Source organism: Microcebus murinus, chromosome 5 (genome assembly GCF_040939455.1).
Source record: "Microcebus murinus isolate Inina chromosome 5, M.murinus_Inina_mat1.0, whole genome shotgun sequence".
Classification (NCBI taxonomy): Eukaryota; Metazoa; Chordata; class Mammalia; order Primates; family Cheirogaleidae; genus Microcebus; species Microcebus murinus.
This window is the reverse complement of record NC_134108.1, coordinates 26,562,813-26,577,766: the sequence shown is the minus strand read 5'-3', so window position 1 is coordinate 26,577,766 and position 14,954 is coordinate 26,562,813. Positions and strand designations below refer to the sequence as shown.

The 14,954-nt window shown below is 39.6% G+C and overlaps 1 protein-coding gene and 1 long non-coding RNA gene across 4 annotated transcripts in view; one reads left to right on the top strand and one right to left on the bottom strand.

Moving 5' to 3' along the window:
• The window catches only part of PDE7B (phosphodiesterase 7B), a 310,933-nt gene extending 296,284 nt beyond the window's left edge, over positions 1 to 14,649 (top strand). The window contains exons 10-12 of one of the 3 annotated variants that reach the window (XM_012739467.3): positions 2 to 98; positions 4,765 to 4,845; positions 8,448 to 14,649. In XM_012739467.3, the coding sequence (XP_012594921.1) occupies positions 2 to 98; positions 4,765 to 4,845; positions 8,448 to 8,683 (414 nt within the window). In that variant the 3' untranslated portion in view covers positions 8,684 to 14,649. The remainder of the gene's footprint in view (position 1; positions 99 to 4,764; positions 4,846 to 8,447) is intronic. The other 2 variants (XM_012739466.3, XM_012739465.3) reach the window with 2 other exon arrangements.
• The window catches only part of LOC142870931 (uncharacterized), a 43,453-nt gene that overhangs the window by 18,157 nt on the left and 10,342 nt on the right, over positions 1 to 14,954 (bottom strand). The gene's annotated exons all lie outside the window — the stretch shown is intronic.

Sequence of the window (14,954 nt, the reverse complement as noted above, 5' to 3'; positions counted from 1 at the left end):
GATCGCCTTGAAGTGTGCTGACATTTGCAATCCTTGTAGAATCTGGGAGATGAGCAAGCAATGGAGTGAAAGGGTCTGTGAAGAATTCTACAGGCAAGGTCAGTAGTGATCCAACAGCTGAGATTTCCCTGCCCCTTCTTCTTGCAGGCCTTTATCCCAATAAAACAGGAAATGGCTAATCTATCATGACATTTGTTCTTTCATCAACTGTTATTATCCTAACCTTTCTCTTTAACTCTCTTGCAAACCACCAACCCTTTTTTGGAAAAAAATCTAAAAATAAATAACGTTGACTTATTACAGAAACAGGTAGTAATGAGGCACCATAAAAACGGGCCAAAGTGGAACATAAATCCATATGGCTTTCCTCTGTGTATATACCAATGAGAAGGACAGTTTGATTTTTTTCTCTGACCTTCATTTTAACGAGCTAAGCGCAGCCTAAGTGCTAAATGCTGTTTGAGGTCAATGTTTTCCACTCTGACAGAAGGACTTGGACTCCTTTTGTGTTCCTTCTCCTCGCTTTCTTAAACAAAGTTAATAATGAAATTGGACCCCGCTGACCAAAAATTGAGTTCATCCTTTCAAATAGAGTTTCCACAGTGAGGTAGAGAATTTTGCTGTAAAAAGACAAATGGCCCTGAATTAGGGTATAATTTTTAAAAGATTACCCTCATTCAGAAATAAGGCAATGAATTAGCAGGCAGGACCTTGATGTTGGGAGGGATATCGGCCTTTAAATACAGCCTTGTTTCTCCAGGCTTGGTTTCAATGTTCAGGATGTTTGTTCAGGCATCAGCGGTGCCCTCATGCTAGTGACAGGATCAGGTTTGAGAGGCTGAGAACAAATAAAGCTTGAAGTGTCCCACATACCAGCTCTGTGGGGAGGTCAAATAGCAACAGTGAGCCTTTTGGAGGAGCCTCCATTGATTGAAAGATGTGTCAATGACACCGTGATGGCCTCAAAAACAGAAAAAGAATTGATTGAGTTCATGCAGGGCCAGAAGGCTCTGCTCACCATCTCTTTCTGTCAAAATAAAAGTGCTCACGTAATTCCTGCAGCTCTGTGTAATTTCACTGGAATTGAGTGTGAGTGGTTAGAAATCTAAAGATCAGTTCTAGTTGTCCATGATATAAAACCTCCACTGAGGGCAAAACAAAAGGATATATGAAATCAGAGCAAGGAGGTTGTAAATTAAAAATGATACTTTCTTTACTGTGTGATTCATAAAATATTGAAATAGCACAGTGTGAGTGGGGCTAGCATCTCCATCCTCAGAAGTCAGACAAAGGGACTGAGAGGAGATTCTGCTCTTTTGGTTTTGATTCAGTCATAGGCTATTACGGGTATCAACTACAGTCTAAACCTTTTATTCACACATCTTGCACCTTATTTGGATTCTGAGCAACTTGGGGCAGGGACTTGGGGCATGTCACTTGGGAGGATAGTTAAGACCCACAGAGTTAATAAATCAAAGTTGTTAACTAAATGGCATCAACCAAGAAGGTTCACCTATAAGACCCCTTTGCAAAAACTTGCTGTTGTCCTAATGATATATGCATGTGCGATATCATAAGATGGAAAAACCTAGAACATTTGTAATTCTGATCACTGAAGATGAGCTTCTACGCACTTTTCTCTGGCATGTCTCCTGGCAGAGGAAGGATAATAGAGAGGGCAGATCATGTCCTTTTGATTTAATAACCTTATGGTCTAGCAGAAGTTCTGCCCATTTTATTAATAAGAAGAGAAGACCAGACTCTCTGGTCATCCAAACTGCCTGTCCTCCCTACTGAATTATTTTTTTTAATTCTTTAATGATGACTTGTATCATTTTGATTAATCTTATTCTGGCTTTCAGTTTAGGATTTGGACTAAAACCCCAACTCATTCAAGCCTGCTCCTGGCAGACAGGCTTCCACCAACTACTAACAGTCCCGGACAAAGTATCTTTAATATGATTTATGATTTTGAGCAAATAAAAACCCTTATAATCAAGACTAAGTACATAGGGAGAAAGGAAGATGAGATCCCATGAATTAGGGAAACTTACATCCTCAGAACAGGGATTATGATTCCAAACACCATGTGCCTCCCTCCCCCCAACCCCAACATCTTTTTTTTTTTTTTTTTTAAGACAGAGTCTCACTTTTGTTGCCTGGGCTAGAGTGACGGGGCATCAGCTTAGCTCACAGCAACCTTAAACTCCTGGCTCAAGTAATCTTTCTGCCTCAGCCTCCCGAGTAGCTGGGACTACAGGCATGCACCACCATGCCTGGCTAATTTTATATATATATATATATTTATATTTCGTTGGCCAATTAATTTCTTTCTATTTATAGTAGAGATGGGGTCTCGCTCTTGCTCAGGTTGGTTTTGAACTCTTAACCTTGAGCAATCCACCCACCTCAGCCTCCCAGAGTGCTAGGATTACAGACGTGAGCCACCGTGCCCAGCCCCCAACATCTTAAAGTTCTTAAATTTCTGTCCCCTTGTAATGACAGATTGATGTCAACCTAGTTTCTCAGAAGCTTTTATTGAACATCTGCTTCCAGCCTTGTCTAATCCTCAGCAAAACTGTGATTTTCCTTTGTACAAAGCCCCACTGGGGATGTTATTATGGCTACGCAGAAGTACAGTTCGTTTATGCTTTGTACACTCAAAATAGTTATCAGTAAAGTTTCTGGAGGAAAGAAACTATACAGTTTTCCTCTTTGTATTCTCTACGTTGATTGGCAAAGTATCTGAAACCTATAAGCGCTTTATAAATTTTGTTAAATGAATGAATGAACAAATGATCTGATTGGAAGACCTCCAGTGGCAGAGGCCATAGGAGAAGATCTAGCACTGAGCACAGTAGGATCTGAGCTGGGCACTGAGGATGTGTCCTGTGCCACACTTTCCAGTACGGAAGCCACGAGGCACCTGTGGCCAGTTAAATTTAAATGACTTAAAATGTAATAAAATGAAAATTGTAGCTTCTCAGTTTTATTGATCATATTTCCAGGGGCTACCATAGTGGGCAATGCAGAGAACCTCTCTATCATTGCAGAAAGTCCTACTGGGCAGTGCTGGCCTAGACAGAGGGAACTAGAAAAGCACCGAGGTAGGGACGCACCCTGCTTTGTAGACCAGCTCGGTTTCATAGAAGGTAGGAACGAGAGGATGTGGCACCTCCTGGACACAAAGCTAAAATAGAGAACGAGACAATGGGAGCCTTCCTAGAAAGTGCATTTGAGGCAATGTATATAGTTGAAGTGGAAGAAAAACTGGAAGAAGAAAACTAGCTAAGAAACAAAAACAAAGAATGAATTATTACGAAACAAGACTAAGGTCAGGTAGGATGAAAAGGGGGAAATAAGGTATTCCAGAAGAGGAAGAAACAGGATTGATGCCTCAAGATGGAGGGTGGAGAGAAGGGAGAAATCAAAGGTGACTCTTCCAAAGTGTTAACAGAAATATGGAGGTAAGGAGAAGCAGCAGCATTGAGAAAATCCATTTGAATATTAAATAGTGTCTTGCCCTCCTTGAGAAGGTTAAGATCGCCTGGACTTGGAGAGCCAATGCAGCAGGCTTCCCTGAGCTCCTCGGATTAAGGCAGAGCAATTTCCTCTCATCAGTCTTGAAAATCACGGTGGCACGAGAGGCCGCAGGAGGCATGGCTGCAGTTTTAATGAAAATGACAGAAGTGCAGCCTCTCTGGGATTCTAGCTCAGTGGTTAATGTGCAAACTTCCTGAAGCCAAACCTGCTAGGTTGGAATCCAGGCTCCCCCCTTTCCTACCTGTGTGACCTCGGGTCAATGTACCTTCCCTGTGTTGCAGTTTCCTCATGTGTAAAATGGGGACTATAATGAGGTTGTTATAATGATTAAATTAATTAACATATGTGAGATGCTTAGAACAGTGCCTGGAACATAGTAAGTAAGCACTATATAAATGTTAATGTTTTTATCTCTTCTAGTGTAAGAGAGTAGACCCACAACCATGAACCTAGCTAATGTTTCTGAGCACTGTCTCCACTGATTAATCAGATTGTTTTTCCCAACACAAAAACTACCCATGACTTTTTACCCTCAAGAAGGGCTGATAAAAGTATTTTTGATAAAGCTTTGCATGATGCATTTCTCCTTTGGTCTTCTAGCTGATAAAGGCATTAAAAAGAAATATCATTCTAACCTTTATACTCTTTTTACCCCTTCATTACATTAGGTAAAATTCTAAAGAATTAGAACGAAAGGTACTGGACTCATATTTCTGATTAATTTTGTAGCTACAGACTGAGATGCTGCTCAAAGGAGATCTTTCTAGTCCTACCCCATTTCCTCTCTACTCGGTATTCCTGGTTGTCCTCAGATGAAACCAGACTAGGGTCAGGCAGCATGAAAGTAGGAAAGAGTGTGGGGGAGGATAAAACCTGTTTTCTTAACCTGTAACTTATAGACATTTTCATTTCCTTCCATTTCATGTTAGGAAATTTCCCATTGGTTGTTTTCTTATTTTTATAGATCTTGTTCAAAAGTTTGTTCTTGTCTCAGAGCACACCTTTTTACAATAAGCCTATTATAAATGGCCATTGACACTTAAATTTTCATGGAAGCTACCAGAGTAAGGCAGAACAAGTCAGTGCTAAAGGGTTCCTAATGATAACAACAACAGGGAACATAAATTCCCAAAATAACTTCTTCCAATAGGTCATTAAAACTATTAATACTCACTTTATAAATTCTAGATTACAAATGTGTTTCTTTTTCTTCCATCTTAGGTGAACTTGAACAGAAATTTGAACTGGAAATCAGTCCTCTTTGTAATCAACAGAAAGATTCAATCCCCAGTATACAAATTGGTGAGTTGGATTCAATGTCAATTTTAAATGAATAGTTTTGGCACCTCTGATAGGAATCACAAAGAAAAGGAGATCTTCACCCAGCTTTCGAAAGATCAGCACTGGAGGTTTAATCAATGTCCCTTTGACAGGCTGAGTCTAGATAAACACTTTGATTATGACTAGTCTACTAGGTAATTACCAATTGAGAAATTGTGAAAAATAGTATAAAAGTTTTGTTGCCGGTTAAGGGTGATGTCGGTGCATTCAGGATAATTATTACTTTATCTAATTGAGTTATGCACAAGATCATTAAGCAAATCAAAACGCAGAATTTTTAGGTACTTTAGTGGAGGAAATAGTTTTGCTCCGGTAAGAATTTCTATCACAACTTAAAACACACCACTAATTCCATTTACATTTAAAGCAAGCCTTTCTTTTCCTTGCAATTCTCTTCCACTGAAACAAAACCCAGAACTTTAACTCTTTTCTTATAAGCTCTGGCCCTGACATGTACCAGTTCCTATTTTTTATCTATTTTCACAGACTTCAGATAACTGAATGCAATCACTGTGCTACAGCCCTCTGCAATGCTCAAGGTTTAACAGGAAGAAAGGGTGCATCTGAAAAGATAAACTGAAAATTAAGAAAACCTGAGCAAGTTAGAATGCCATACTTATAATCACTGAGGGTCAAATCTAATCCACAGTCCTAAAAAGGAATCATAAAGTCATCCTTTATGGAACAAAATAAATCTAGCTAAAACAATTTGAAAGGAATATACAAATATTAAAATAGGTGTGTTGGAATTATGAGATTATTGGGCATTCATTTTTTTCCAAATTGTCCTTAATATTGTTATGTTGTCTTCACAATTAAGCCAATTCCTCCACCCCAAAGTAGGGAAGGGTAATAAAAAAAAATGGAACCCTAGGCTGATGATGATTCTATTGCTGGGGAGTTTGGAGATGGGAGCAGCAGCAATAGAAATCAGCCTTAGCCTCAGCCTTGTTGGACCCAGTTCTGTCCTATTAGTTGCTTTAGCTGTGGAGGTTCTGCAGATGTGATTCAAAATTAGACGCTGACCAAAGTCCTAGTCCTGAGACTCACTGTATTAAGCTCTGGCCAGAAAGAAATTTGCTAGACAACTGTTAATGACATTTTGGACCCCCCTAACAAAAGCATTCACATTGTTAAGCACACAACCTGGATTTGCAAGACAGACCTGATTTCAGAGATTCTGTCCTGTTGTTGTCATGAGAACACACTTATTTTGTCAGATATGTCCTGATTTTCAACTCAGAAAAATGTGGTTGCCATAGATACCTCTTTTAAAAATGGGTTGGGAGTTGAGTAAATAGAGAAATCCCATGGATGCTACACCAGCACACCAATAATAAAGAGAAAGAGAAGGTGATTATAAAACAATTCAGTACATAAATCTTTTTCTACCTCCGTTCCACACCTGCCAGCTCTTAAAGGTTCAGGGTTGGGAATTATGGTCACACATTAGATCAAGCTAAACTGGAAAAACCCAGAGAGTTAAACAGAGTCTGATGGATGCTGCAGGCTTCAGCCCCCCCTCCCCCCCCCAGACAACAATTTTTCTAGCAGGTCTTAAATAATGCAGCTATTTCCTCTGTCCTGCCTCCCTCTGAGTGAAAATCTTCCCTCCCTTTTTCCTTTCTCAATCCAAAATGAGAATTTTCTGGGTGCCTTTCTCAGGCTTAGATCTGATTTTCTGTTTAATTCATATTTACCCAAGTGGAACTGGGGTTTAATATCTCCTCTCTTCCTCCTCTCCTCCCCTCTCTCCACCAATTCTGAATTTTAAAAAGGAAGTATTCAATCGAATGAATCTCTAATTGGTGAAATCTATAGAAAGCTGAAGAGAAAGAGGATGTCATTCAATCCTTGTCTACTCTGAGGCCGCCACTCCTCCCTGTCCCCACTCCCACCCCTCCAGGGGGATAATTCCCAGCTAAGTCAGCTCATCCCTTGGGGAGACAGGCCAGCACCACACACTGCAGGAACAGGTTCCCAAAACTGCAGATGCAGAAGCCTTCCTTCATTTGGAAAACTGCCTTATGGTGTCTATTCAGCCTTTAAAATCGCTTTCCTAGCTAGCATCACAAGTCTTTACATGTCTAACAAGTATAAATACAGATGTGTAACTCCTGGGTAACTTCAGGAAGAAAATGAGTTCATTTCTTAAGTGTTAGACTTTTTAAATGTTGGCTTTGTAACATTTTTAAACTTAGATACACTTGACAAATATTCACCCTTTGAACTTTAGAATAATATAATTTACAAACTATCTTTTTGGATATCTAATATCTAATTTATTTTAAGTTGAATGATATGAGAAATTAGATATGGAAATTGTGAAGGAATAAAGAACATTCAAGAATAGCAAGGAAAATGTGACATCCTTAACTTACTGACTCCCTAGATAACCTTATCAAAATGCCAAATACAGACATAAAGTCACTGGCTTAACTTTCCTCCTCAAGTTCATGTTCTCTAAAACAATCTCATTACATTTAAATCATATTTCACGTAAGATGAAATCATGCAGAAATATGCAGTAACATTTTGCATTGCTACATCCTTTTTCTATCTCTATAGTATCCTCAAAGGCCTAGTGCCGGTTATTTGTCCAAAAAAAAAAAAAGATCAAATCAAGCCTTATGATTCACATGCCTATAAACATATAGGGTTAGTTGCTGGAAATTTTTGTTATGCTGAAAAACATTTGCCTTTTCTCTCCAACTCTACATTTCAAGAAAATACAATTAAAAACCTAAATAAGTCCAAGTTTGTGATGATTCCAACAATTCTGGCCTACACTGAAAGTTATCTTTGCTTAACAAATCATGTCTAATGTAGAAAGCATATTAATAGCAAACATGATTAGAAAGCAGCAAATCTTAAATATACAAGAGAACAGACACACTAACAAAGAAGTGTAATACCAAACAATCTTATCTAGTCATTAAAGTAGGACTTTAAGACAGGTAAAAATCTGTATTGAAAATAAATGAATTTTATTTAACTTAGTTGTTTAATATAACTGAAAGCATAATATGGCTATAAAATGATAATCTTGGGGAAGAAAAAAGTATTCCACAGGGTAAGTGTACAAATTCTTCAGATGGTGCAAATCCATGAGATGTCCCTTCCTGACATTATGTGCTCTTTCTTCTCCTCCCCCTCCTCCCTCCCTTAGTCCCAACAGACTCCTTTTTCTTTACTTTTTTACTTATGTGTCTTTCTCCCTCTGCAAATAATAATAGCCAATATTTATTGGGTGTTCAGTATGTGCCAGGAGCTTTCCAAACATGTTTTTACATATGTTAAGACATTTAATTGTCAGGACAGCCTTATGGGTTTAGTGCTCTCTTTAGCTCCTTTTTCCAAATGAGGAAACTGAGGCACAAAGAGGTCATGTGACAAGCCCAAGGTGACACATTTTATGCTACTAGACTGAAGACAGTGACCCTATCTCGTTTGCCTTCATATCCGGAGAGCCGAGGACGCAGCGGGTCCCCAGTGGTGTTTGCGAGGGAGAAGGAAGTGGGTTTCCTGCCCTTCGGTGATGACTTTGGCCTTGCTCGTTCCAGGTTTCATGACCTACATCGTGGAGCCGCTCTTCCGGGAATGGGCCCGTTTCACCGGGAACAGCCCGCTGTCGGAGAACATGCTGAGCCACCTGGCACACAACAAAGCCCAGTGGAACAGCCTGTCACCCAGGCAGTGCAGGAGCAGGGGCAGTAGTGGCAGCGGCCCGGACCACGACCACACAGGCCCGGGGACTGAGAATGAGGCGCAGACTGCCACGGAAGGCGACATCCCGTAGGGGGCCTGGCCCACCTGCCTGCTCTGAGGAAGGACTCTCGTCTGAGTTGTGGCCTGGGGATCTTTGAATGCCACCCTCCTCCTACTCACCTGCCTCTCCTCCTTTCTGCAAGTGTACAGAAGCCATTTGTCACCTCAGCGTTAGCTGCCGTTAGGAGCCACTCCATTCAGTGACCTGGGGGCTGATGGCACCAGCAGGGTGCCCCGCAGGAGAAGACTGGGAGTGAGAAAGAGGTGCTTCTGCCATGTCCCTCATGGCCCTGGGTCACACTGTGACAGGCAGCAGTTCCCAAGTCCAGAGCACTTTCTCATTTGCCACCTGACTGCTGATCTGCATGACAAAAACACCAGCATATTCGGAACCCCAAGGATATTGGTCTTAAGTGCAAGAGCACAAATGAGAGCGTGAGAGAAAGTACCTTCTATTTTAATAATAATTATTATAAAAATAATAATGAATCTTTTTAACTTTTGTATTTTATGCAGTAGACAGTGGGTCTAAAACTTTGGACTAAGATTACTCAATGTACCCAAACTTGAACAAGGGGTTCATTGTTTTGTTATAGACTTTATGCCACTTTGGGGCAGAGATTTGGCATCTTCTCAATTTAAGAAACCACGTTTCCTATCCGACCCGAGGGGAAGGTGCTGTACAGTTCATTCCTTTGCACCATTAGCCAATCTGTCTATAATGGATTCAGTGACATGTTTATATTCGCACATGTACATTTTCTGTAAATACCAGGCGCTACTGATTCCCATGCCAAAATACATGAGTATTATGGGATTGCTACCTGTATAAACAATGGCACTGTGAACAGAATACTGTTAGTTTTAATACAAGAGAATGCATTTGTAAATATGGTATAGAGTTTATTAATATACTATTGTTTGCAGATAAAGGCCTTAACTTTAAACATCCTTCATCTTCTGAAAGCTGCCCAACTTAAATCCTCACAGATATCTCTCTGAACTGCCATCCCATGTCCATCTTTATGTTTTCCAGCTAAGGTCACAAACCAAAACTGAATAAAGTCGAGGAAACATTTTGGAAACTTCACACACATTCCGCTTGAGACCATAGTGTTTAATCTATGGCACCAAGCATTGTTTCCTCAAATTAATGAGACCCTTCAGCAAGTCTGAATCAGTCACTTTTCAACACAGCCGCAGTGTTTTCACAAGCCAGCTGATAAGCTTGTGTCTTTGTGACTCTTGTTATGGAACATGGCGGTGCGTCAGCCTCACAGCAGACATAGGTCTCGAGAACCTTCTATGGCCCTGTCATCTGCCCATCAGGGAATTCCCTGCTCCCACACCACACATTTGTCTGTTCTGGCTACAGTACCAAAGGACCTTTGGTTTATGGTTGGCGTGTATTTCTTTGGTGTTAACAGTAACTGGATTTTTCTTTTTCCTTAACTTCATGTGAACAACTACCCAACTGTTTAGCTGAAGTTAATATTATTTAAGTCAAGAAAATACTTCAGTTTTATGACAGACTTTACCTTCCTGGCAGGTCATTGTGGTTAATTATGGCTCTAGCTGGCAGTGTCACCTGGGAATTTTGTTGCCATTTTTCTTCAGACACTTGGCCATGAAATCAGTTCATTACAGCATTCTTCTCTAGGCTGCTACGTGCTGTGCATTGAACCTTTTCTTTAGAAGTTTTAACATAACTAATGTTAGATAGAAATTGTTGATGCCCCTTTCTTTTTACCTTCAACTGTGTAGTAGTGGGAGAATGATTGTTTCTGCCACTATCAAGCTATTTCTCAAATTGGTAGAATAACAGGTGGTTCTCATTTCCTAAGTGTAACTGGTTTGGGGTTTTTTCCTCCTAACATACAAATGAAATGTCAAAAATTTGATTGGCCCATAATAAGTCCCTAGAGAGAGACTGAGGCTTGCAGAATTAAGGTTTAGAGGAAATTTGGGGAAGTTGGTTATATTTTCATTAAAGTAGGAGAGATTGTCAGATGGTGCTAAAGAAAGTGTGAAGATCTTATGAAATGGGTGAATGATAAGTTGAAATTGATATGGATAAGAAGGGAGGTTGTGGAAATTAAACACTAACTTTTTTTTTTGTAATAACTATGAACTGACAAATGCTTCTATGTCACTTTAATATTCTGAAGCTCTCAGTTTGGCAAGGCCCCAAAAGAGAATATGTTGGGTGTAGTCCCGTTTCCAAACCTCTCTAACTTTGGTTTGATGATGCAGAGAGGGCCTTTGAGTAGTCTATTTTTAATGTATATGGAATCAAATCAAGGAAAGCAATTGCTGAGGACCAGAAAGTAGAGATAGGAAAGAAGATACTATTTTAGCTAATGGGGCCTCTAACTTGAGTCTAGGAAATGGGCTTGTTTAAACTACCATTATAATTTAAATGAATAAGATTGAGATGTGCTTCGTAGTTCCAAGTTCATAGGGCAAAAATGTTTATGTTACAATTAGGTCTTGAAAAAGAGCTCACAGAGAAAACTACCAAACAGCCAGTGGTTGAGCCTATGAAGTAACTACACCTACAATAAAAATCTGAAGTAAAACGAGACATGATGCATAAACTGGATGCATCTGTCTCCTTCATTCTACTGTCTGGAGATTTCTTGAGTTCCTCATTTGTTGGCAAACAAAACAACAAAAAGAAAAACAGAAAAAGAATGTGAAAAACTTTTTTCTCTTGCCTACTAGTTGCTCTCTTGCAATATTTTAATATTTCAATTACTAGTTAAGACACAGCTACTGGATCATCTATGGGTTTTATCTTTACAACCTTATGGTCCACAGACCATCCGGAATTGATGTACCAAGTTTATTGTTTCATTGCTCAAGACGAAAGAAATCAAAGGGCTATTTTTAGTGAGCGAAAGGTAAAGGTAAGATCAAGTTAAGACAAAGAGAATATCACTGCCAGACCTGATAGGCAAAGCTTGCTTTCCTTTTAATAGCAGCAATGAATAGTCAGGACATTGTTTATGAAACCCTGACCTACCCAAAACTCCCTGCTAGGCTAAAAACCACGCTCTGTTTCTCCCTGCTTATGGCTTCCCACAAAGGGATTTGGAGTGTGTCCTGCAACCCTGTCTTCAGATAATGCTTCCTACAAAACACAGGCTTGTTTAGTAATCTTTTCTCATGTTGAATCAGATCTGCTTACTGATTTGAATTTGGTTATGAGCTTGTATTTCCCTGTATTTTTCCTGCTTTGTTCTTTTAAGCAAACTCTTAAAATTGTGTCATTTTGTGTACACATGTGAGATTTGAAAAAACCACCTTGTGAGTTTTGCTCAAAATGTGGTCGAAAAATATCCATTGGCATGTCTAGATGAACTATTAAAAATAAAGATAATTTCTTAAAAATATCACAATATGAAAATATCCTGATTCTCACCAGGTACCAGCCAACCAAGTGGATTCAACCACAGGGACCCACTGCTCAGGAGAAGGAACATTGAAAGCAAGAGCATGGATGCAAACTCGGGCCACGAGCCTCATTCCCCCTGGGGGCTGCAGAAATGCCCGAGTTGATGAAGATGTTAGTACCGAGTTAGGGAAACCGGGCCGCTGTTCTGCTCTACATCCACCCAGAGTCCTGATATTTTTCTGACTCACATTTGTCAAAGTCATATATAAACGGGAATGTGGTACAATGTTTTAGGTTGTACATAGCAGGCTCAATGCAAGGATTATTTGTGGAAAATGTGGTCTCACAATTCAGGATGGGAGGAGATGAAGAAGAATAGAACAGTTCATGCAGGACAACTGAGTGTTCTAAATCTATCTAGAAACAAAGGAGACACAGAATACTACCCTTGTTCCCCAGAAACACTCTTGTATCTTTTTGTATTCTCCCATATCCATTTTAAGATTTGTATGCAGAATCCCACTGATTCCTCAATGTCTGCCCATGTTTGAATGCAAAGCTCCTTTTTCATTTGTGGACATTCTGTGTTAGAAAGTCAAAATCAAAAGGGAGACCCCAGTAGTATTTCAAGTGAAGGTCAGACATGACTTTTAAAAGTTACCCAGAAACCTAGCCGAAACATTGCCAAAGAGGCCAAGCCTACATGAGCAGTTACATTTCAAGTAAATAAATATTGATTAAGGACCTGCCACGTGTGAGATATTCTGCTAGATATTGGGATATAAAAAGACCCAATCCCTCCAGGAGCATTCAGACTTGTGCCAGAGACTGGCGTTATCAGTGAACGCCTCTTAGATAATTTGTGAAACACCTGTGATTGCCCAAATGCACCCACAGCTCCTTCCTGGAGTACAACATGATAGAAAGCAGATAAGCTTCCAAGACAGAAATGGGTCCCCAACCTGGTTTTGTTACTAACTTATTCTGGGAGTAAAGGGAAGTTCCTAAAACCAGTGTAGAATTATTTGCAGACAATAATACCTTTTATAGTATTGTTGTGGCAATTAAGAGATTGCATACAAAAAAGCACCGAGGACACTCTCTGGCACATGGTAGATTTTTCAATAGATAGAATTTCTCTCCTCTTAACAAAAAAAACTTGGCAAATAGACATTTACACATGGGTAAGATTAGGGAGAATTTATGGGGAAATATAGTAAAGAAGTGCTGGTGATTTCACATTAGGAAGTCAAACTCCTAATTAAGCCAGAGAGATTATTTTTTAAAATTTAAATTTTAGCTAATATGGTTTGAAAATGCATGATTGCCTTGTCAGTCATCTAAGCAACAATTCAATTGCCTGAAATGCTTCAAATTCTAGTATTGCAAATACTGATCTAATCTTCAGTATTTTTTTCCCTTTTAGGGAAGCAATGCAGTAGAGTTTTTAAAGTGTGGGCTTTGGAGTCAGATAGACCAGAATTTAAATCCTTCATTATCATTAGCTGTTTAACCAGAGGCAATTAATTTAATCTTCACTGAGCCACCATCTCCTCTTCTATAAAATGATAGCAACTTCTACCCCCTGGGGTAGTTGTGAGGACAAAATTAAATGATATACATAAAGCATATAGCACAATCTCTAGCAGAAAGGGAGTACTCAAATGTAAATTTGTACATCATTCAAAGAAAAAAATATCTATAATGTGGGAGTTGGGATGCATCTTTTGCTTTATGTAGGTTGTGTCAATTTTTATGCAAATGAAAACACATGACCCATTAACAGACATTAAGTATGATTACCTACAGGTGGCCATGTTGGTCAAAACATAATCCTTATATTATGGGCAAAATACTGTAAAAATGATTAAAGAAGACAATGTCCCTGGAGTACTAAGGATACACTGATAAGACCAGAGACAAATAAGGGCCTACTTCTTCTGATTTTAAAGTAAATACTCCTCAGCCCAACCAGAGAAAAAAATAGTCTGGTTAACCTAAAACTTTCCTGGAGTTGACAAGAATACAACGCTGGCTAGAGAGAAGGCTTAAATAAGCAATCTTTACAACTTCTCAAGTTTTCTTCAATTCCATGCAAATCCTACAAATTCCATTGAGGCTCCCAGTAGCCCTTTCCCTTGCAACCTCTTTTTTTTTATTATTTTGTTTGTGTTTTGTTTGTTTCTTTTTTGAGGTAGGGTCTTCCTCTGTAACCCAGACTGGAGTGCAGTGGTGTGATCATAGCTCACTGCAGCCTCAGCCTCGAACTCCTGGACTCAAGTGATCCTTCTGCATCAGCCTCCCAAGTCCTAGCTAGAACTACAGACACACACCACGATGCCAGCTAATTTTTTTAATGTTTTGTTTGTAGAGATAGGGTCTTGCTGTGTTGCCCAGGCTGGTCTCAAACTCCTGGCCTCAAGCGATCCTCCTGCCTTGGCCTTCCAAAGTGTGAGGATTGCAGGCATGAGCCACCATGCCTGGCACCCTTGTAACCTCTTCATCAGATACTTTCTGACCACTGACAGCAGAGGCTAAGGACTCCAGGGGAGTCTTTGCAAACAGATGCCCTAAAATAAATTCAGTTCTCCTAAACTAACATTTTCCAAATTGCACAAAAATATGTGTGCCAAAAGATGTTTGTTAAGTGTGCCCTGAAAAAAAAATGCTTCATAGTCAAAGGAGTTTGGGAAACATTGGATTAAACACAGAGGTTGTTCTCCTGCATACTTCTCAGAGTTCTCGAGTGCTAATGGACGTCTCCAACGAGATGATGTAGATGACATCATCTGTTTGGATGTCAAACAGATGACATCATCTGTTTGGTTTCATATCATGCACCCTTCCTTAACTGTTTGAACCCGGGATGATCTCCCTATTTATCATTTTACTGCCTTAGCATTGT